This window comes from Arvicola amphibius, chromosome 12 (assembly GCF_903992535.2).
Source record: "Arvicola amphibius chromosome 12, mArvAmp1.2, whole genome shotgun sequence".
NCBI classification, from domain to species: Eukaryota; Metazoa; Chordata; class Mammalia; order Rodentia; family Cricetidae; genus Arvicola; species Arvicola amphibius.
In genome coordinates, this window is record NC_052058.2 from 70,685,786 (window position 1) to 70,708,777 (window position 22,992).

The 22,992-nt window shown below is 38.5% G+C and overlaps 1 protein-coding gene across 1 annotated transcript in view; it reads left to right on the top strand.

Annotated features, from left to right (window-relative positions):
• Hmcn1 (hemicentin 1) overlaps positions 1–22,992 on the top strand; it is a 445,711-nt gene that overhangs the window by 233,167 nt on the left and 189,552 nt on the right. Inside the window, exons 16-28 of the mRNA XM_038349717.1 lie at positions 1,091–1,285; positions 3,367–3,462; positions 4,081–4,208; positions 5,737–5,881; positions 8,847–8,959; positions 10,681–10,840; positions 11,453–11,621; positions 14,908–15,035; positions 16,389–16,661; positions 17,904–17,999; positions 20,408–20,602; positions 21,747–21,877; positions 22,041–22,188. Of these exons, the coding sequence (XP_038205645.1) occupies positions 1,091–1,285; positions 3,367–3,462; positions 4,081–4,208; positions 5,737–5,881; positions 8,847–8,959; positions 10,681–10,840; positions 11,453–11,621; positions 14,908–15,035; positions 16,389–16,661; positions 17,904–17,999; positions 20,408–20,602; positions 21,747–21,877; positions 22,041–22,188 (1,977 nt within the window). The remainder of the gene's footprint in view (positions 1–1,090; positions 1,286–3,366; positions 3,463–4,080; positions 4,209–5,736; positions 5,882–8,846; positions 8,960–10,680; positions 10,841–11,452; positions 11,622–14,907; positions 15,036–16,388; positions 16,662–17,903; positions 18,000–20,407; positions 20,603–21,746; positions 21,878–22,040; positions 22,189–22,992) is intronic.

Here is a 22,992-nt window from a genome sequence, read left to right on the forward strand (position 1 = left end):
GAGATCCTGGATTTTTTGTTTTTCTATATGAAGTTGAGTCCTATTCTTTAAAGGTCTGTAAAGAGAGAAACTTAAAGCAATTCCACTAAAGTCAGGAACAAGACAAGGCTGTCCACTCTCTTCGTATCTGCTCATTATAGTACCAATATAGTACTGGAGTTCTAGCTGGAGTAATAAGACAAAGGGGATACAAATTCGATAAGAAGAAGTCAAATTATTGATATTTGCTTATGACAGGCTAGTATACATAAGCCATCCTAAAAATTCTACAAGGGAGCTCTTATAACTGAAAATTTACTTAAGTGAAATGGCTGTATAAAAGATTAATCCTATTAAAATCAGTAACCCTCCTACATACAGATGCCAAATGGGTTGAGAAAGAAATCAGGAAAATGATACCCTTTACAATAGCCACAAATATAAAATATCTTGGGTAACTCTAACCAAGCAAGTAACTGACCTGTATGGTAAAAACTTCAAGTTTTGAAGAAGGAAATAGAAGAATATATCAGATGATGGAAAAATCTCCCATGCACATGGATTTAGTAGGATTAACATAGTAAAAATAGCCATACTACCAAAAACAACCTACAGATTCAATGCAATCCCCATCAAAATTCCAACGTGTATGTTTTGCTGTTTTGAAATTTATTTTCTGACCATTGCTATATTTATCTTCCCAAGGTCTTAGCCTAGCACATATTGAGACTTCTAGACAAAACTTCCTTTTTTCTATACAATATTATCATATTGCACTATAAAGCCAACTTATTTAGGAGAATATAAGGTTTGAGCACTATGAAATATGCTCCTATTGAAAACAAATTTCTTTTTATAATAATTCTCTTTAAAATGATCTTCATATCACCTGCAACTTTAGTGCAAAAGCTGAGTGTCCATTCTAAATGTTCATTCATAAAGAAGAAAATACTTCTGTCATATGTCAGACAGGAATAGCTATAGGGTGAATTTGCAATATTATATGAACAATGACTTGTTACAAATTCAATCTGTTGCTAATTTAATAAGATTTATTCTTAAGGAGTCCACATCCTCTATCAGTGACATTTTTGTGTTTTCTATCTTCCAGCACCTCCAGTTTTCATACAAGAGCCTTCTGATGTGTCCATGGAAATCGGCTCCAATGTGACATTACCTTGTTATGTCCAGGGTTATCCAGAACCAAAGATCAAATGGCGAAGACTGGACAACATGCCAGTTTTCTCAAGACCCTTCTCAGTTAGTTCCGTCAGCCAGCTGAGAACAGGCGCTCTCTTTATTTCAAGTAGGTTAAAGGATGTGAGTGTGTGCATGTGTGTTAGCATGCATGTGTATTTGTACACTTGTATATATATGTGTGTGTGTGTGTGTGTGTGTGTGTGTGTGTATTCTTTTGTATGTGTGTATTTTTTGTTTTTACATAGTTCCCTTTTTTTTATTTAGTAAAAATTTCTGTCTCCTCCCCACTTCCCATTTACCCCCCTCCCCCCTCCACTCTCCCTCCCTCTCCTGTCCAGAGAACAGTAAGGGTTCCCTGCCCTAAGGGAAGTCCAAGTTCCTCCCCCCTCCATCCAGGTCTAGGAAGGTGAGCATCCAAACAGGCCAGGCCCCCCAAAAGCCAGTATGTGTAGTAGGGTCCAAATCCCGTGTCATTGTCCTTGGCTTCTCAGCAGCCCTCATTGTCCACCATGTTCAGGGAGTCTGGTTTTATCCCGTGCTTTTTCAGTCCCAGTCCAGCTGGGCATAGTTCCCTTTTTGTTTTTCTTCTTTGAAGACAAAGATTCAGTTTGGTAGCTCAGAAGGGCTTTTGACCTCTAACTTCTTTTCTCAACCTCCTGTGTGCCACCAGGCCAGACTCTATCTACAGATATGTATGTTCATAATTTGATAGTAGGTTAAACTGGACACACTTGGTTACAATATTTATAAGATTAAAATCATTCCAATATTTAAAATCTCATCTTGGTTTCCTTATTGTTTGCAAGCCAAGAACTACCTTTAAAGGCTTTAACTTCAGCCTCCTGACCATGCCTTCCAGATTGTAACTAACGTTACCCCGACTGCTCTTGATGCTATTTTTAATTGTGCATCTTCTATAATGTTCTTCACGATCTTGGAAAACAATTCTATGCTTTTATTATGATAACATAATAAAAATTGCATTAATATCCAACATGCAGTAAAAAGGAGGATGAGAAAAACAAATTTGTATGAAAAATGTGTGGTTTTACATGTGAATACTTGGTGTCTCTAGAGTATGTGGTCCTTCACTAAGAACACCAGAACTCAGCACAGAGTATAGGTAGCATCTAGTAGTTTTCCTAGCTAGATGAATAGCTATGTCTTCTCCTTATACAGAGTTAGGCTTGCATGATTATACATACATTCCAAATCTACAAATTCCTAGTAGAGTCTTCATAATTCTTGCCAGACTTGGTACACTATTTATTTCTCTTTGAATCTGCTCTGTGTATTTTCTCCCTAGTTTTTTATTCCCTAAATGCAAACAGGTTCTGCCCTTACTGACTGGGGCAACGAAACACTGACCCCTACAAACAGCAGAAGTGCACCCAGGGTGGGTTACCATTCTACTCTTTGAAGAGATCCTTCAAAGATCTCTCTTCAAGCTCTGCTTTTGATTTATAGTTCTCCATAAGTAGACTGCTCTTCCTATCTACTAGCTACTCTTTTTTAAAAATAATTTTTGAGATTATAATTTAATTAGGACATTTCTCTTTTCCCTTTACTTCCTCTAACTCCTCCCCCATATACCCGTCTCCTCTCTCCTTCAAATTTGTGGCCTTTTAAAAAACTAATTGTTATTGCATGCATATATGTGTATATATAAATATAACCTTTATAGGCCATATAATGCTGCCTGTATGTATATTTGGCACTAGACAACCAGTTGGTGTGTTCTTCCCTGGAACCTATCCTGTTTCCAGCTTTCCTCAGTTGCCTGTAGCTCCTTGTGTACAGTTGAAGCCTGACAGGCTTCTCTCTGTTCAATCTGGCATGCTCACTCGTGTTGTCCTTCTTCAGCTCACATTTGGGCAGTTACCTTGTTGAGACTTGATGTCCAGTTGCTCTTTAAACTACATCTGGGATCTTACCTCTGCTGTGAATTCCTAACTCCTCCACATACAACCAATCCTTCTTTCCTGTCTGTGCCACCACAGCTCACTGTATAAACATCATAGCGAATTTGTTACCCTGCTGTGATGTCTGAGCTTGTTCGCTCCTTCCCTAGAAAGCAATGGCCAGAAGGCGCTTATGTAATTTCTGTCACAGATGTCAGCACTGTGCCTGGTGCATTATCAAGATTTCATGGTGGTCCTGAATGAATAAATGAGCTCTTCTTTCTAGATTTATGGGCAAGTGATAAAGGAACGTATATCTGTGAAGCTGAAAACCAGTTTGGAAAAATACAGTCACAGACAACAGTAACGGTGACAGGACTCGGTAAGATTAATGAACTTCAAAAACTTCAAACTTCTTTGATGTTGATGATATCATCCCTTGCTTATGACAATTTCTATTTATTCTAGAGCCAGGTAGAGGTTTTTGTCCCTAAGCCATATTTCATACAATGTTACAATTATAAATAACTTAAAGAACATCTGCTTCAGGCTCCGCATCTTCTGTTTGATTATTGGTCATTCTAAAGCACACTGATTGATTAAACTATTCATTTATTCTCAGTATGGAAATTCTCATACTGAAAATAAATGAATTCCATGGAATTGTTTTTCCTTAGTATTATATAGTTCAAATTATTATAACGTTAAATATTTCACTGCATGTATCTCATTGATACTGTTTTATAGAATTTTCTGTGTGTCTCCATTTGTCTATTTGTACCTACATTTTTTGAGTTATATCTTTTAAAGATTATGTGTTCATTCATGGTATTGCTTTGTTAATTTTTAGGAAAGCACATTCAAGTTCTTTTCCATTCTTACTTTAAATCCGTTCCTGAAAACTCCAGGTTTAAACAACATGATTTGTAACCATCTTGTTTATAATAACATCACCACCACCCCTGTTCTGATAAAGCTGGGTCTTCTTTCTTTGATGTAGTTGCCCCGCTTATTGGAATCAGCCCTTCTGTGGCTAATATTATTGAAGGACAGCAGCTAACCCTTCCTTGTACCCTGTTGGCTGGAAATCCCATCCCAGAACGGCGGTGGATGAAGAACTCAGCAATGGTAAGAACTTTTTAAATACATGCCTTTTTATTTATTTTCTCCTAAGAATTAATGAATTATGCCATAAACACTGAAAGCCTGGTTTTGTAAACATGTAAACATATTTTATAAGCATGCCAAATCTTTTCTTGAAAAAAGATTTCTCGTTTTATTTATTTGTCCAGTGTGTGTGTGTGTGTGTGTGTTTGTGTGTGTGTGTGTGTGTGTGTGTGTGTGTGTATCACAGTTCAATAGAAGGTATCAAATCCTGTGGAGAGAGACTTAGAAGCAGTTGGAAAACACCTGAGGTGGGTGGGTCTGGAGAATCGAACTCAGCTGCCTCTGCAAGAGCAGTGCCCTTATCTGTGGATCCATCTCTCTTTGAAAAAGGCTTCCCTTTTATGTTATTATGTTTATGCAATCTATATGGAGCTTTAATTTTAAGAAATAATTGGTAGTATAATTTTTATAATTTCACATTAAATTTGATGTTACTAATAAATTATTCAGAATATGTAAAATTTAAGTTAGTATTATTTTCTTAGTACTTAAATACTTTATACCCTTTTTGTAGAATGTTATGAAATATTAGTATTTTTTTAAAATTTTCCAATTCATATATTACCCTTTCTGTGTTGAGCTGTAAATTTCTTTTGTGATGGATTATGTTAGGAAGGTAGATCCCTATCATATAACTGAATATCAGCATATAATTTTTAATTAGGAAAGGATATTGGCAGCATTTCAAGTCTATGAAAATTTTCCAATAATGTGTACTCTATTGAGACAGAACTTCATCTAGTGCAGACCACTTCCCCTGTTTTGCAGAGAATCTAGACTCACTGGCTTCTAGAAGTACTCATTAGAAGTGAATTGACTCCATATGAGGAATTACAAGTGTACTTATATTTACATAAAAAAATTTGAGGAAAAACAGAATACTTCATGGACAAATAAATACCCTTAGATATGAAGCTAGCTGGGCACTAACATGTAAAATGGTACAGGTTTCGAAGCAATCCCTTGAATGCTAACCTATCATCAGGCTTCTCTGACATGGTTTCTGGATCATACTGTGTCTGTACTTTTTGAGCCTGGCAGCAGGCAGGGGTGGGCGCTAGGATGAAGTCACAATACCTACATGCCAGAACACAAATATCAAAGGCCTTGCTAGTGGTGATGAAACCTTCCTGGAAAGGACAATTTCAACAAAAAGAAAAAGCTACTGGTGAAATGTGAATCTTTAGCAGCAGAACTCAGAAACACAAAGTTGGTGGTATCTCTTTTATCCCCTTTCTGGGATTGCATAACTCTCTGATAGAATATCATAGGCATAATTCTAGAGAGTTATCAGGATTGAATATGATTGATAAATTCTTAGGAACATCAAGGTACATTAGGAAATACTGGTCATTATTTACCATAAGGATGCTAAAATCTCAGTTTGCTCTATAATAAATTTGATAATTCAGTTGAGAAAAACAGCAGATCTGATTTAGGCTGACTTTTCTAATTAAAAATAAATGACTCTATTAATTCCTTTTGAAAGTTGGTACAAAATCCTTACATAACTGTGCGCAGCGATGGGAGCCTCCATATTGAAAGAGTTCGGCTTCAGGATGGAGGCGAATATACTTGTGTGGCCACTAACGTTGCTGGAACCAATAACAAAACAACCTCTGTGGCCGTGCATGGTAAGAGAGTCCTGATATAATTGTTTCCAAACCTTGTTCAAAATAGGATTCATAGGTTTTAATCAAATAACTCTGTTCCTCTAATTGTGAGAAGGAGAGACTTCTCCTGATTGTTATTTTATATTTCTTGAACAAGCTCTGCATTGTTAATACTGTTTCCAGATTTCCTTTCCCTATGTACACAAAGACATTCTAGGGAGTCACCAGCCACATCTGGCCAAGAGCTTTTGTATGTGGTTTCTTAATTGATAAAAGTCAATTCAGTTCTCAAAAAATCATGCTTAAAAATACATTTTAATTTCAGGCAGGCTGAACTTATTGTACCGTCCAAATAGCCTTAAATTGCCTCCTTTTTTTTTTTTTGGATTGTGCAACAAACATGTCCTTACTAATGACCTCTCTGCTTTGGGACTAAAAGGGACCTAAGCTTTGCTAAAAGTCATTTCATGTGTCATGTGTTCCAAGCAATCTTTTTTGCATGATAAATAATTTAAAGGTCACAAATAAGAAAATCTAGAGGTATTCTTTTTTTTTCCACTTGTAACAATTACCAAGCTTTTTAAAAAAAGTTTCAATGATAATGAACACCTTCATAGTTTGAACAATTCTCCTAATATTTTAATATTTGTTTTTAAGAGCTTGTTATATTGTTTTTATAATGTAATATTAAAAATAGATTTATATACAACAAATGAGTTTCTTAGGAAGAAAGTAGCAAAAGTTCAATAGAATACTTGGTTTCATTCACTTACTCACTTGCTATTTATAGCATGAGTTGGGGACTCTACCAGCTTACACATTCTGTTTAAGGCTCCAGTGGTGATAAACCATCTCCTTCTATATGCCTGCTCCACTACCTCCTCCAGCTTTATGCCAATAGACATCAACATCCCTTGACTTGTCCTTGAGAGGGTTCAAAGAAATACCCTCAAATAACTTACATTTAGTTATAACCTGAAATAATAATGGCATGCCGTGTTGCCTGCCCTTGTGTGGATATTTTTGAAGGACAGAGAACAAGTTTCCTGGAGGGTGCTGTGGACTGGCTTAAGGATGCTGCGTTGGAACACCCTCATGTCGCCTCCCCCCTTTCTCCTAATGATCACCTAGGCAGAGCCTGGATTTTCACTTGCTCGGAGGAGAGATAAGACCAGTCATGTGGCTGGGTGCTGGCGGCACATGCCTTTAATCCTAGCACTGGGGGGGAGGGGCAGAGACAGGTGGATCTCTGTGAATTCTACAGAGAGAGTGCCAGGACAGGCTCCAAAGCCTGTGTGTCTCAAAAAATAAAAAATAAAAAAATAAAAATAGATCAGTCATGTGTTTGCTGTAGCAGAAAGGCGAGAAGACAGACAGCCCAATGACCTGATTTACTGGGACACAAGACATTTTAATGACTAAAAGCTAAGAGGTCATTTCACAACAGTTTTTTGATCCATTTTAGTCCAAAACAATCAACTGGTTTGGTCTATAACACCACCAAACCTGGCACAGCACAAAGCATGGCCGCTTCGTGCCTGCTTCGTGTCAATGAGGAGTTCATTCTGCTCTCAGGAACACCTATGAAAGATGTCCAGCCAATTCTAAAAGGAAAAGATTTAAAAAATGAAGAAATTCGAATACAAAGTCAGACAAAAAGAACAAAGTTTAATTGTCAGATTGATTTACATAGACTCCTGATCTGGAGAGAAGCTGCTCCTCCGAACCCAGATGTCAGCAAGCCTCAGAACTGATCAAATTTGCAACTTTTCTTCACTACTGTCTAACTTAATATGGCTTTAAAAACATGACATTCCCTTATGTTGCCACAAATTGACAGCATATTTGAGAGCTGCGTATTCTGTCATGATCCTGGAAATTCAATTTCTTGCTTTCATGAGTAGCTCGATGTTCTTGTTTAGAGCTGGAGACTTGCTGCCAAGTCTTTAAGACAGAAAATTAGTGAAAGACTGATGCCAGCCATAGGAAAGTGTGAGTGCATAGGATACATCATTCCAGCCTTCCATGGAGTTTGTGCACTGGGGAGAGGGGTGTCTGTGGTATCTTCTGTTCTAGCAAATTTCTATTCCAGGGTAGTATGACATTTCTGGAAAATTCTGACTTTAAGCCAGAAATGTGGTAAGCTCCAGGGAAGAGTTCTAGTCTCATCTTCCCACAGGATGCAATAGAAAGGTCTGGAAGCACCAGGCTTTCATTGTGCTCCCTTTGTTAGAAAACATGCATGTTTGGAAGCCTTCATTGGAGTTATTATTCTGAGGATACGGTGTGTTGGTCATTTGGGTGCATGTTGGTTCTGGCTAAGAACACAGGGAGCAGAGCAAGCCCTCGGTCTTCCTTTCCTTTCATAGCTGCTCACATACAGCTAGGCTTTCTCTGGCTTCCTAAAGGCAAAGACATGCTATTCTTAACTGGGGAATGTTGTCTTGTCCTTTATTTTATCGTTTAAAGGTAAATTCCCAACATCTCTCTAGTTTTACTAAATACCTTTTAAGGAACCATCCTTTTTATCATTTAAACTTAGTAATATACTGAGTGGCTCTGTGGACATCAATTTTGTTTAATAAGTGGTGGTTAAGTCGCTCATTTATTTAAAGGTGGGCTTACATCACCTTACTGAAGTTCAACAGGTAGTGGACAGAAACCAAAGAGCTGTTCTCAAGATATATGTATAACCATTAGACTATAATCTACTTGAATTTTCAGGAAGTAATTGATTTTATTCAGTCCTTTTGTGTTTTCTTTAGAGAGGTCACCATATTAGACATCACTTAACACTTGGTTTTAAGTTTTTATTAGATCTGTCTAGATTACACTTATTGTATTTTTGCCATGCATTCCCGTACTAAGATTATGTTAAATTGCTTTTTCATAAACATTAAGAATATATTGAAGATGTTCAATTTTAAGTATATGATACTAAATGGGAGAAAAGGTACTCAGATGTCCCCTTTCCTTCTGTCTCCAGTTCTGCCAACCATTCAGCATGGACAGCAGATACTCAGCACAATTGAGGGCATTCCAGTCACGTTACCGTGCAAAGCAAGTGGGATTCCCAAGCCATCTATCACCTGGTCAAAGGTAAATCATAGATCTAGTGGCATTCCCTGAAATACAGTATGTAGGAGGACTTGCAGAGTTACATCTGGGGGCTTCAGCAGGACAGTGAGAGAGGGAGACCCAAGAGGGCAGGAAGTTAAATCAGTTCTTCACTGAGCTGGCTTCCTCTGCAGATAGCATGAAAGATTTCAACGTGCTGGATATCCTCCAAGGAATCAGGGGAATGTGTCTCAGATGGATCTCCCTGATGGTAGGAAATGGATGTTGGTCCAGGACACATGCCTCCCAGAGGTACTAACACCTCTGCGTACTTGGCTGTCCTGCCTGTAAAAGGTAGAGACTGGGAGAAACACAGCCTCTGGGCATTGTGTGGAGCTGCCCATTGGGGCTGCTGTGAAATCAAGGGGGCCAAGGGGAGGTGACCAGGAGGACTCTACTACAGATGTGAAGTATTCAGAACAGTTCTTGGATACAGCCTTTCCTACAGCAGTGTTTGTTGTCATGTTGTTAATATGCCTCAAACATCTGGTAGGTAACTGCATCAAAGACATTTTAAGGTCCCTTCCCGGTGGTATTGCTGCATGGATTCCCTGTATGAGCAAAGAGTGTAAGACACCTCTACAAATTCATGTATTCCCCTCCACATTCCTGTTGTGTGGTCAAGCTTTTGCTAGTATTCTCACATTGACGAAATCCAAGCCTAAATGGTGGTCATAAATATCACCTCTGGAATGTAAATCTCCGTCTCAGGCCTCCATCTTTGGAGGCCCCGCCCCTATGCCCCTTGAACCTTGACCTCTCATCAGGAGGATCAAGGTAGCCCACTAAACCTTGACCCCTCCCCAGGAAAGGTCAATACCACTGCCCCAGGCTATTTAAACTGCTCCTCCCAAAATAAACCACATGATTATTTTAAGGGGTTATTACCTTTGTGATATATTTCCAACAAAGCAACCTGAATTTTACAGATAAATTGTACTACAAAATCATGGCTCAATTATAGAACACACAATTCATATAATGAGAACCGCCAAACAGCTTGTCATTCCATCTAATTTGGTCCTCTAAAAATCAGTGAAACAGAAGTTGGTGCTAGCATCTATAAAACATCTATATACTATTTTTATGGTCTGGCCATGAAATTGCAACAGTGAAGCTCCGCCTCAAACTGCACAGCACCTGGTACCTTGCAGAAATGTGCCACTCTAAGGAAAACACAAGAATGAGGTCTTCTCAAGTGGCCCTCATGCCAAACACAGAAGATAAGAATTTGGACTCAAGGGCCTGACTTCTGGAGCTCTAGGCCAGTTCATTTCTCTACTGACTTAGGGCAAGGTTCTCTACTCGTTACTGTGAAGTAGGACTTTGAATGGTAAACTGAAGTGTCCAATAGTTTCTGTTTATAAGATTGTGTGAGGGTTAAAACAATTCCTGTAAGATAAAAGATTGTCTTGCTAGTGTGCACAGCGATGGCTGTAGTGGTGCCATTCATCTCTGCTATGGTTATGGCATTCTTGTCCTTAGGTAGCTGTGCAGTAGAGGAGGAATGGCTTGGGAGGAAGGATACCATTCTAGTGAATCTGTTTGTCTCTTCTCTCACATAAACAACTCCCTTCTAATTAGCCCTTTGCAAATCTTTTACCCCTTGCAGGTATTTCTCTCTCTTCTTCTTCTAAATAAAGCTATTCCTTTTTTACCTTTAAAAAATATACAAAAACATTTATGCTTTGTTGTGCTTATAGAAAGGAGAGCTGATTTCAACTGGCAGCGCCAAGTTTTCTGCAGGGGCTGACGGGAGTCTGTATGTGGTGTCACCGGGAAGCGAGGAGAGTGGAGAGTACATCTGTACAGCCACCAACGCAGCTGGCTATGCCAAGAGGAAAGTGCAGCTGACTGTCTATGGTGAGAGCCACCCAAGGGAGATTGACCTTTGCAATAGCCTAACCATACAGATCTCACAATTTCTTCCTTAGTCAGGTACCCAAAGGTGGTGGCCTCAAAGTGAAGTTCCCTCCTAAGGTGACATTGTAAAACCAAAGATACACTTATTTTCATGGCCAACCTAAACCACCTCAGCTTAGATTCTGATTTGCAGGGAAATAATTGTATAACCTTTTGGAAAACTTCCACACTATTTTCCCAAGAAGTATGGTTACCACGTCCAACTTTTTGCAGGAACAGCAGTTAGTTAAAACTCCATGTGAAGCCAAGCCACGGCTGTGTCTTGGGTAGCAGCCTTCTGTTCTGGGGAGTACGACTCCTCTGGACAGACCTGAGGCCATCTCGGCTGATCTCTCCATGGTGTGATGCAAGGAATGACTGAAGCTTGCTCCTCATTTCCTTTTAGCTCTTGCTATAAATGTACTAATAGGAAGTTTTAGTTATACCCCAAATCTTGGGACTCATCATCCTCTTGTAAGTGACTTAAGAACATGAAGTCTATGACTGAATGTAAATGAAACTCCTTTGTTTTCAGTGCGCCATTTTCCCTTCCTCATCCTGTGTTTATTTTAGTAAGACCCAGAGTGTTTGGGGACCAAAGAGGACTGTCCCAGGATAAGCCTGTGGAGATCTCTGTCCTGGCTGGGGAAGAGGTGACACTCCCATGTGAAGCTAAGAGTTTACCCCCACCCATCATTACTTGGGCTAAAGATAGTCAACTCATCTCTCCGTTTTCTCCAAGGTAAGAGATCCAGGGTGAAGATCAACACAGGGAGACATAAATTACTGCATGATGCCTGCTAAGGCTTGCAACTGTATCAAAATATAACTTTTACAGCTGTGCTAATTCACATGCACATCTGAGTTATGTATACCTTATGCATCATTTCCAAAGGTCGTCAATGCTAAGACGGCTTTGCCACAGTTCCCACTGGTGCATTTTACTAGGTAGTTATTGAAATGGAACAGGTTTCTCTCAGCCCCGTGTGCAGAATTCCCTGTGTGCAGTAACAGAATTCTGTTACTCCCCAGGGCAGTAAAACACAACAGGCATTGCCGTATATAGGACTCGACTTTCATTAGCTGGTTTTGTAAATCTTTTTGATTAAACTCATCCATAAATAAGGTCCGTTGAGATGATGTAATTTATAGGCTAAGTGATACAGTGCGAAGAATGCCAGGGCTTTAGGACACAACCATTGCTGCCATCCATATAGGAGTTTAAACTCATCTTTGTCACGTCCAGCTTGCCTAAATGTTTGGTGCTTTTTCTAGGGGACACTTTGGAATTTCATGTCTTTTATTTGTATAGTGGTATGATGCCTGAGAGACTTCTATGAGATAATGGGCCAGAGAGATGGTTCAGTGGTTAAGAAGGCTTGCTACTCTTGCAGAGAGGACCCAGGTTTATTTCCCATAACCCACATGTAGCTCATAAGCATCTGTAACTCTAGTTTCAGGGGATCTACCCCAAACTTCTGACTTCTGTAGGTGTTACACAGAGAGTGCACACACATACAACCATGTTATCATACACACATGTGTACATGACTAAAAACAATAACAGGAACAAGTTTGCATAATTTTAATCTTTGAAAGAAGTTCACTGAAAATTATAAACTAAAACATAGAATGTTACTTATAAAGCAATTCCATCGCATCCTTCCCCAGTCAGGATTTTTTTCCCTCCTATTCTGTACAACCCTTCATCCTGGAGAAGTTCAGAAAATTGCTTTCATGGTTTCAATTTTGTTTTTCTTGTCTGCTTTTAATTTGCTCTTCTGAAAAATATTATTACTATTTTGCTCTTTGCTTTATTGTAGTACATGCATTCGGCACTGCACACATGGAGTCAGTGTTCATTTAACTAGTCTATGTGTGTTTTACTTTTTATTTAACCGTTACTCTCCTTGGAGATACCGTGGTCTGCTTATTGTTTCTTGTGAATTGCTTTCTTCTCGCGAGTCTTTTCAGTGAAAACCTATTATGTCTGTTTGTGTGCACGAGCATGAGTGTTTTAGAACCTGTATCATCGAACTATGCTTTCTTATCATAACGAACTCCTCCTTACAGTCTTGTAGGCATTGCCCAGTTGCTCTCCTAAGGGGGTGTGATGTCTCATTTACTTTCCACTCAAACAGTGATTCTCAGCCCTCCTAATGCTGTGACCCTTTAGTGCAACTCATGTCATGGTGACCCTCAACCATGCAATTATTTCATTGCTGCTTCTTAACTCTAATTTTACTGTGTGAATCATAATGCAATATCTGATATGCAGGATATCTGAGATGTGACCCCAATGTAAGGATTGTTCCATGCCTCCTCCAGGGGTCATGACCCACAAATTGAGAACCACTGCCCTCACAGGATGCAGTGGGCCAGGCTTTACTTCCTAATAATGTGAAGCTTTGACTGGTTTAAACATTTCTGCAATTCAGTGGGTGTGAAATGGATATTTGAGTGGTTTTAGTTTTCATGGCACTGACTTCAAGTGAATGTGGACGCATGTGGCTGTGTGCTGGTCACTCATGCTGTCTGAATTGCCTCTCCATACTGGCTTCACAGGTTTATGTTGACTTCTCTCTTTCTTACTGGATGCAGATGTTTGATATTTGCTTTTGATAATAACTTGGGACTGTTGTATATATTGTCACCTGTCTCTGTCAGTCAGTCACTATGATTTTAATTTAATTAATAATGATGTATTTGAGGATAAGTTTTTAATGTTTCTAATGAGCTCAAAGAATTAACCAATTCTTTGTAGATTTGTATTTCTTGTCTTTTTGAGATTATTAAATATTTAAACCCTTTTAAAGATTTATTTCTCATATTTAGACTACTCCATCTGAATTTTTATATTGTATATGATATTAAGCAGTAATGTATCTTAGTTTTTTTTAATTTGGAAAGTTAATTACCCAAGATCATTTTGAATAGTCAATCCTTACTTTATGGTGTGCATGCGTTTGTTTTCTGGAATGTATAAGGACTTTTTACATTCTATATAAACATTCTACCATTGAACTACATTCCCAGCCCCTTTCTGCATGTTTCTCAATGTTCCATCTAATATTGACTACGTGTGTTCTCATGCATGCATGTCATTTTTGATATCTCTGTTCTTTACTATAGTTTGACTTAGCTCTGTAATAAACCTTGATATTAGGTAGATCTGTGTGGCTCTGACAGTCTCTCAAAAGGACTTTAATACAACATTAATAATACTTAATAACATCTAGTACATCATTATTTAATGAGAGAGCTATTAAAGACACATTTGAAAAGATGTACTTTCTGTTTGCCTTTGCTGAAACACACTCAATTATTTGGGAAGCATTGAAAAAGAATGTTACAGTCATGAGGTCACTGCTAAGTTGCCAAATGCCTCTTTAAAAAAATTTATACCCATGCTCCTGTGAGTAACCCTTGGTAACTCTCTCTGTCTCTCTCTCTCTCTGTCTCTGTCTCTCTCTCTCTCTCTCTCTCTCTCACACACACACACACACACATGTACACAGACATGAAGGTTGAAGGAACACTAGGTGAGAAAATGTAGGATGTCAGTGAAAGTTGGAGAGAATAAGAATTGTAAAAGGGGTAAATATGATCAAAATACTTTGTATAAATATAGGAACATATAATAAAATCCATTCGTGTTTTTAGTAACATGTGCTAATAAAAACTGAAAGGAAAAATGCTCAAAATAAGTTGAAAAGTTTACAACACACATTTGCCTTGTGTAGCAGAAGCCTATTGAAGCACAGAGATGGACAGTTGGTTGGTGATTCTAGACAACTATGTTCGATTTAAAGGTAAAAAGAACCCCTTAGTTTCTGTTTATAAGAGCATCATACAGCATACAAAAGATATTCATGAAAACCTTGTTTCCATGGCTCATAGACCTGTGGATGGCGGAGAGGACTGTCTCAAGACTTGTTTGCAGCACAGTTGTATCATGCTGATGTGTGACTCTGCAGGGTGTTCATTTTCTCTCCTTCTGTGCTCTGATGTGTGGGTTTTCCTCCTAGACACACATTCCTCCCTTCTGGGTCAATGAAGATTACAGAGACTCGCATTTCAGACAGTGGGATGTATCTTTGTGTTGCCACAAATATTGCTGGGAATGTGACTCAGTCTGTTAAACTAAGTGTCCATGGTGAGTATTGAGAAGATGACCTGTGTAGCTTTGTCTATTGCCCACAGTGAAGCCCATTTGATCGTGAACCTCTATGTTGTATGTAGACTAAGAGTTCTAAACTATGAGAACATGGTTTTCTCTTATTTCCTCTGAAAAGTTTGTTGTCTACGTGTAACTCCCCCTTTCTATTTTCAGATAATAATTGGGCCTTGGTTTTTCTAGATGTCTCTATTGTTGTTGATATACAGTAGGGGAGGGAAATTTGGTCAAAATGTTGGTATCTGGTTTATTCTCACAGAAGAATACTTTAGAGAGTCACATTTGACATATAAAGAACTCAATAGCTGAGAAAATGCTTCTTTCTATCATTATTTGAGGTCCTCACACTTCTCTAGCTGAAGTGTTAGTTGATCACAATCCACCAATTACTCTTCCCTTCAATGCTGATTATCCATCTCCATGGCAGATATGGTGCAAATAACAGAAACCTAAACATCATAGGAAAATGGTCTGAGATGGCATTAACTTGGCTTCATTTCTAGACTAGTCGTGACAATGGCATCCCATTAAACTAGACTTTTGACATCAGAAGAGGGTCTCATCATTTACCAATTCTCAGGCACTCTGTATATTACCTAACCTCTTATGTTTAGTGTTCTTTTTCCCAGAAGGATGATAACAATGCTTTTAACCTTAGAAGGGTTTGAGACTGACAACCCTGAGGAAGTACTCACCAAGTTAAAGAGAATGGGCCTTGTACAGAGCTGCATCTCATGAATTCATATTATACTCCTGCCTCTATGGTACACAATGCAAAGGTCCTTCTCTAGTGTTTGGATAAAGGTGCATCAGTATGGTTTTCAGAAGGAAGATGCATCTTGGGAGCCAATACAAGCTATGCATAATTTTTGTCTATGAAATTAGGAAAAAACTTTAAAAGCATTTCTTAGTGTCTCCCTTCCATAAAGGGCATACAAACTGACTGTGACTGAAGAGAGAGAATTCTGTTTTGCTCTGATATTATAGAGGTTCCTGAGAGGACTTTTAACCTTATGTTACTTATAAACTAAAGGAAACTGACTATTGTTAAATGCTTCCTATTCATCAAGTTTGGGACTAGGAGTATTGTATTTGTCATTTCCTATAGTCCCTGCAGTATACTGGTACTACGCCTGTACATTTATTTCATTTTGCCTGGATTGTTAAAGAAATGTGCCTCAAGAGGCTTGCTAGCACACCCTACATCCCACAGCTAATAAGAGATTATTCTACTCTTTGTGTGTGACTTCTTGGTAAGGCATTTTCATTTAGAGTTTTTTAAAAAAGGGATTTATAAACATTTGATGATTAATGCTCAGTTTTAATTTCCAGTTCCTCCAAAAATACAGCATGGAATTAGACACATAAAAGTTCAAGTTGGCCTGAGAGTAGACATCCCATGCAATGCCCATGGGTCTCCACCTCCCGTGTTCACCTGGTTTAAAAGTGCAAGGCCCGTGCCAATTGATGGGGTGCAGCTTCCTAGCAATCCAGATGGAACTCTGAGCATTGAGCAGGCTGTGATCTCAGATGCAGGCACATACACATGTGTTGCCACGAACATAGCCGGCACTGATGAAGCAGAGGCGATACTACACGTCCAAGGTGGGTTTTGATGTAAGAAATGTATGTCTGGTAGAATAAAGATGAGAATAAACAAGACCCCTGGGCTCTACACAGGATGTGCAATCATGGATCTCTTTAGGGAGATTACTACCTAAAACTTTAGCTTTGAAGGGCGCATTATCCAGAAGCTAATATATGAACTGTTGCTAACTCCGAATGAAATTTTTATGTTTACTCTTTAAACTAAAGTCTCTGGTGTATATAATGGAAATGGTCCTAAGTAATGGGCCACCCAGCTTTTCTCGTTTGGGAGAAACTGCAGCTGGAGCGATTTGGAGTAGCATTTCTCCTCATACCTCACCTCAACTGATCCCTGAGAGGTCATGGCTCGCTGCTCCTCTATTGTTGTTGGCTTTATTGTGAGGGCTGTTACTGAGGTTGGGCCAAGTGTCTGTCATGTTCTAGGCAATGGTGATGATGTAGTGACAAATGCCCCTGCTTTCCTGAGCTATTCTAGTGTGAGTAGACCTAAAACAAGTAAAGAAAGAAACAAGGTTCGTAGATGGGGGAAAGTAGAATGGGTAAATTAAAGCAGGGTTACTGTTCTGGCAATTGGCTACTTCGGGTTGGGGTGCCAGGTAGGAATTCTGTAATTCTTTAAAGTAGTATTTAGTTGGAGGGCTTCCTGGCTGGCAGGAACACTAATCACTAGAAGTGTTCTGTCTCACTCTGCCAGAGGGAATAACATACAAAGGTGGGAAGTAAGCATGAACGGGTGTAAAAATCAGTGCAACACTTAGAACTTAGTAAATGGAACATCACAATTGTTGGGGAATGAGTGTCTAGGATGCTAGCGGGGAGCATATCTAGCTCATCTATTTGCTCAGTAAACCTTACTAAGTGCACATGTTTAGAGTAAGAGGAGACAAACAGGCATTTCTACTATTGCAAATCTCAGCGGTACATCACTACAGACTGCACAGAGGTTGCATAGAACATTGATCCTAATGGGACTGTATTTAATGATAGTATACCTACAAGAAACCTTTAACATGGGTCAGAGAGCATAAAGATTTGCATGGGGATGTGAGAAGAGGAAGCTACAGATATGGGACCATGCATGGTGCTACATGATTGAACAACAGACAGAAGTACCTGTTGGGAGACAGGAGAAGGGCAGAAAATTAGTAGGTGACCAAACACAGGCATCAAAAACTAAGGAAAGAAGAATGGGAAAGTGTCCAAGGAAAATCAGAGGCAATGTATTTGTTTTTCTACTAGAACCACCTACAGTGGAAGACCTGCAGCCTCCTTTTAACACGCCATTCCAAGAAAGACTGGCCAATCAACGCATTGCATTTCCATGCCCTGCAAAAGGTATGCAACACTTAGGGGTACAGGCGTGGGTAACAGGTCATAAGTTTGGGATATGGCTAAATTTCTAAATTTCTACCTGAAATTTCTGAAATTCCACCTGCCAGTCCTTGCTATAACATTTGAATATAACGGAAACTCTCCTCCTCCAAACAATTCTTTGAACTGGTGTTTTCCCCTCATCCATGTTTTATTTCTCTCAGTAAAAAGATCTCCCAATCATTCAGGCTTGCCTAATCTAGGATGTTTTTCAAGATTGTTTAACTCTTTTTTTTTTTAAATTACTTTTCATTTCATTCTTTCTGGAAACGTTTTCTTGTTTAAAATGTTGCATTTGATCTGTTCACAACATTCCTTGTAAATGTTAGTTAGGAGGGAATTCCAGTGAGTACTGAAAATTTGCCCACATTTAATTTCCAACTGCTTAAAATACTCTTGTTTCCATAAGGTAAGAGTAAGACAAAAGACTGCATTAACATGATACAAGGAAATGAACAGACCAATTGTAGTTAAACATTCTGTTGCGAGAACGAAACAAGTCACACTTACATCCTAGACCAAAAAGTTCTATAGTCCAACTACTCCCTGGGTGAAATCCCAAGTGATTGCCATAAAAGGAACTGGAATTTAGTTGGAGACTTTTGTTTGAGGTAGGAACAAACCACTTCCGGATTCCAGGACCACCTTGTCTGGCAATTAGCCACACCTGTTGACAATTACCTTGAGAGAGCAGAACTCTCTGAGTTACAAAAAATAGGTGGGACTTTTGTCTGAGGTGAAGCCCAATAACCTTGAAGGAACTAGAAACAAGTCCACACTCTCTGACCTTTGGCCTTTTTGGGCCTCTGCATGGGATAAAATAAAATGATTATAATAACCTCTGGTTTTCCCTCAGAACATGAGCAGATGACTGGATATCATCCGTTTTACTCTCTTCCACATTGGTCAAACCTTACAATAATTGAAATTAAATAGACTAATTTTTTTCATTTTTCTCATTTTTCATTTTTATGAATATGCCTTCCACAATCACTTTTGTAAGGCATTAATTAATATTAAATGTAGCTTCACCAGTATATTGTATCTATTTCTGTCATTCTTTTGACCTTATCTTGAATTGTATGTGTTATGGTTTAAGTAAAATGCTGCAGGTACCTGAAGTGGCAACAGGCAGCCGGTCCCGATAGCTGCCAGTCCCAGGCAGGGACAGTTCAGCAGTTCCCCAAGGGGCTGCATTGGGCCATGAGGGGCAGCAAGTCCCAAGCAGGGAGCTGCAGCCCCAGGGGCTGAGAGACTGAGAGGGATAGGCACACTGCCATGCAGAGTGAGGTTGGATATTTTTTTAGTGGGTTACGGAAGGGAAAAAGGAGAAAAGCAGACAGAGTCAGAGAGAGAGAGAGAGAGAGAGAGAGAGAGAGAGAGAGAGAGAGAGAGAGAGAGAGAGAGAGGGAAAAAGAAACTCTGGATGCAAGCAGGAAGGAAGATCTGCCTGCCTCAGTGGATGGGGAAGGGAATGGGCAGGGCTTGCCTCTTAAAGGAACAGAAGAGACCATTATAGTATTACTACTTTTAATATATTTATTACCTAACAACATCTTATGGATTGGTTTTGTTTAATGTGCCTTATCTTCTTTGTAGGAATTCATCAAGTTTTTACATGTTTGGAATAGTTCCATTTACATTTTTTCCAAATAAAACATTCACAGCACAGTTGCTACTGTCTTTCTATCTGTAATATCCCCTCTGGCTTTAATATGCATTCTAATACAGTTTTTATCATTTTGATACATAAGCATGTTACTTCCATTTACTCTGTTATTCATAAATAAATCCAGGGAAATATTTTTTTCTCATTGCATTGTTTACTTCTTTTAAAGGCTTGAACTATTGTCTTTTGATGAACAGATAAGATATTGAAAAGTATACCTAGGTAGTGGAAGCGTTTTTCCAAATTAACCATAGGCCTCAATTTCTACACACACCTTACACACTCTATTTGGCTGGGCAGGTTCCTGATGGATTCCTGTAGCAATGCCACATCTTTGCTCAGCTTTTACTTCAGCCCCAGTCTTCCTCTATATCTTGTCAATTTGATAAATGAGCATTTTTTTATTCCACTTCTGGTCACTGTAATGAACTCACCAGGAAAAATGTTTTGCTTATACTCTGAGTTTTCTGATTAAAAGCAGCTTTGATCAGCTAGAAGCCACAGGTCTGAAGATTGCTCAACAATTAGAATCATTAACTAACTACCATTAATTATAGTCCCTTCACGTTTATCCTGAAAGTGTCACATGCCTTAGGATACATATTATGTTTGTAGCAGGAAGTTTATCTGTTCTTGATGCATTTGATTTTTCTTTACCATTTTTTCTAATTTTGTTATAAAGAGGCTTTAACTTCCTACTTAGGTACTCCTAAACCAACCATCAAATGGTTACACAATGGTAGAGAGCTGACGGGGCAAGAGCCTGGTGTTTCTGTCTTGGAGGATGGTGCACTGTTGGTGATTGCTTCTCTCACACCACATAACAATGGCGAGTACATCTGTGTGGCCATCAACGAAGCTGGGACCACAGAAAGGAAGTACAACCTCAAAGTTCATGGTAAATGTAGAATAAAATGTGAAAACCAAATAGCTAAAAATATTGCTCTTCCAAACTTTTTCATATTTAAGTCATTTAATCAATATATTATGGCTTAATAATAATGTGAATATATTACTATCAAACAGAAGATAGGAAATTGGTTTATATTTATTTATACTTCAAAATTTCTTTCAATATTTGGTTGTGGCTTTACATCTCTCAAAGTTCAAATAGGAGATAAAGATGCAGCACAAAGCCTACTCACCCTGATAGGTCATTCATTTGCATACATTCTCCAAAGGGAAGCAGCTAGTTCACACGCACTATGTGTATGACTCCTTAGAGATTGTCTTAAGGCACAATAAGTATGAAAACCTTATGAAAAGAACATATATGATGGAATATTATGCCCACTCTCTAGACCTGGGTTATTTCATTGAACAATCTATCTCTTTTTTTGGTTTTTCGAGACAGGGTTTCCCTGTAGCTTCTAGAGCCTGTCCTGGAACTAGCTCTTGTAGACCAGGCTGGCCTCGAACTCAGAGATCCGCCTGCCTCTGCCTCCTGAGTGCTGGGATTAAGAGCAATCTATCTTGTGAATTAGTCTAGGTCCTTAACTGTTATCTCTAACATCTCATTGGATGAGTTGATATGATGTAGCGTTTCTCTGCTGATGATCAGTATTCAGATTGTTACCAAATATTTACAGTTATTTAAACTTTCAATTAAAACTTAATTGCTTGCATTTAAAACTGTTAAATTAAAACTGTTTACTTGCATCATTTTATAAGGGTATGGGATTTTTAGATTTTGTGTCAATGGCTTCCAAAGACACTGTGGCATTTACTTTCACCAGTCAAATAGTGAGTACTATATTTCTTAAATTAATCCCCTAGACTTTCAATATGTGGAATGTTCTTTCTTAGAGTTATCCTAAATTTTATCCTGAACTTAAAATCCTGACAAAAAGCATTACATAGGGTGTTTTCTTTATGGATGTGTGAGTTGACACATTTCCTTTTATAAGGAAGCTTGTGCTTGCCTGTGACTAGCTTTCAGCCATCATTTGCATTTGAAGCTTTCTTCTAATGGGCTTTATGGAGAAACTTGGAAGCCGCTGTTGATTACAAGGCTATCTAGTCATGACGCCTCTCTTTTGCAGTTCCACCAGCAATTAAAGATAAGGAACATTTGACAAATGTGTCGGTGTTGGTAAACCAACTGGCCAGTCTCTATTGTGAAGTAGAAGGAACTCCCTCACCTGTCATCTCATGGTATAAAGACGATATCCAGGTAAATGGAGATATATGTGCACAGTATGCTTAGTCCCCAGCCTCTGTACCTGAAATAAATTGTGCAGATGTTAATTTCTTCTCAGTAATATCAAATATGGCTCTTCTTTCTTAATGGCAGAGTTTTATTAGCTTTGGAAATAACAATAGTTTGTCTCATGCAGGTGACAGAAAGCAGTACTGTTCAGATCGTGAACAATGGGAAGACACTAAAACTCTTTAAAGTATCTGCAGAGGATGCAGGAAGATATTCCTGCAAAGCACTTAATATTGCAGGAACTGCTCAGAAGTACTTTAGTGTCAATGTACTAGGTAAGGAAAACTTATAAAACAAGCCTACAAGTTAGATACATTTCTTACTGTATAGCAAAACAGAGAGATAAAGAAATAAATTGATAGGAGAAATACCATTTATGGTACTCATTCAGTATGTTGTTTTTAATTTTAATTATTTATTATATAAAGATGACCTTGACTTATATACCCCAAGGTGTCATCGACTTAAAAGTGGTGCAATGTGTGTTAAGAGATGCTTCTCTAAGCAGTAGCTACAGAGAGAAGAGCTTAGGTACATGAGTAGCTGTGTAACATAGTGCAATGCAATTATGATATGTGTATCTCCTGAAGCTAGCAGGATACTTGAACTGGAAAATGGTCATACAAGCATTTCCACTGTAATCTAATTAGCTGCAGGAGCTAAATAAGTCCTGGTTGAGGTCAGAGGAAGAGAATTCTGAGAGTATTAAATGGACTTTTCAGGCAGGAACGGCATTCTGAAAGTTGGTAGTCACCAAGCTAGACTGTGTTACAAATAATTTTAACGGTATTATTAGTTTAACTTTTAGTTGCTAAAGTTATATTTGACGTTATAAATTCACGTTGTAATAAATGACTTTCTCTTTTCAACATTTTATTATCAAAAGAGGCATATAATTGCTGTTTGTAGTGAAAATGAAGCCTAGATGCGATGTGTTCATAAAAAATTAGCATTCATCAGTACAAAAATAATCAATTTCCTTTCTCTCCCCCAAACCTGAACTACATTATGTTTCTTTTTCCTACATTTATATTTATATTTAACCACAGGCCGTTTAGAGAAACCTCCGCAATTTTTCT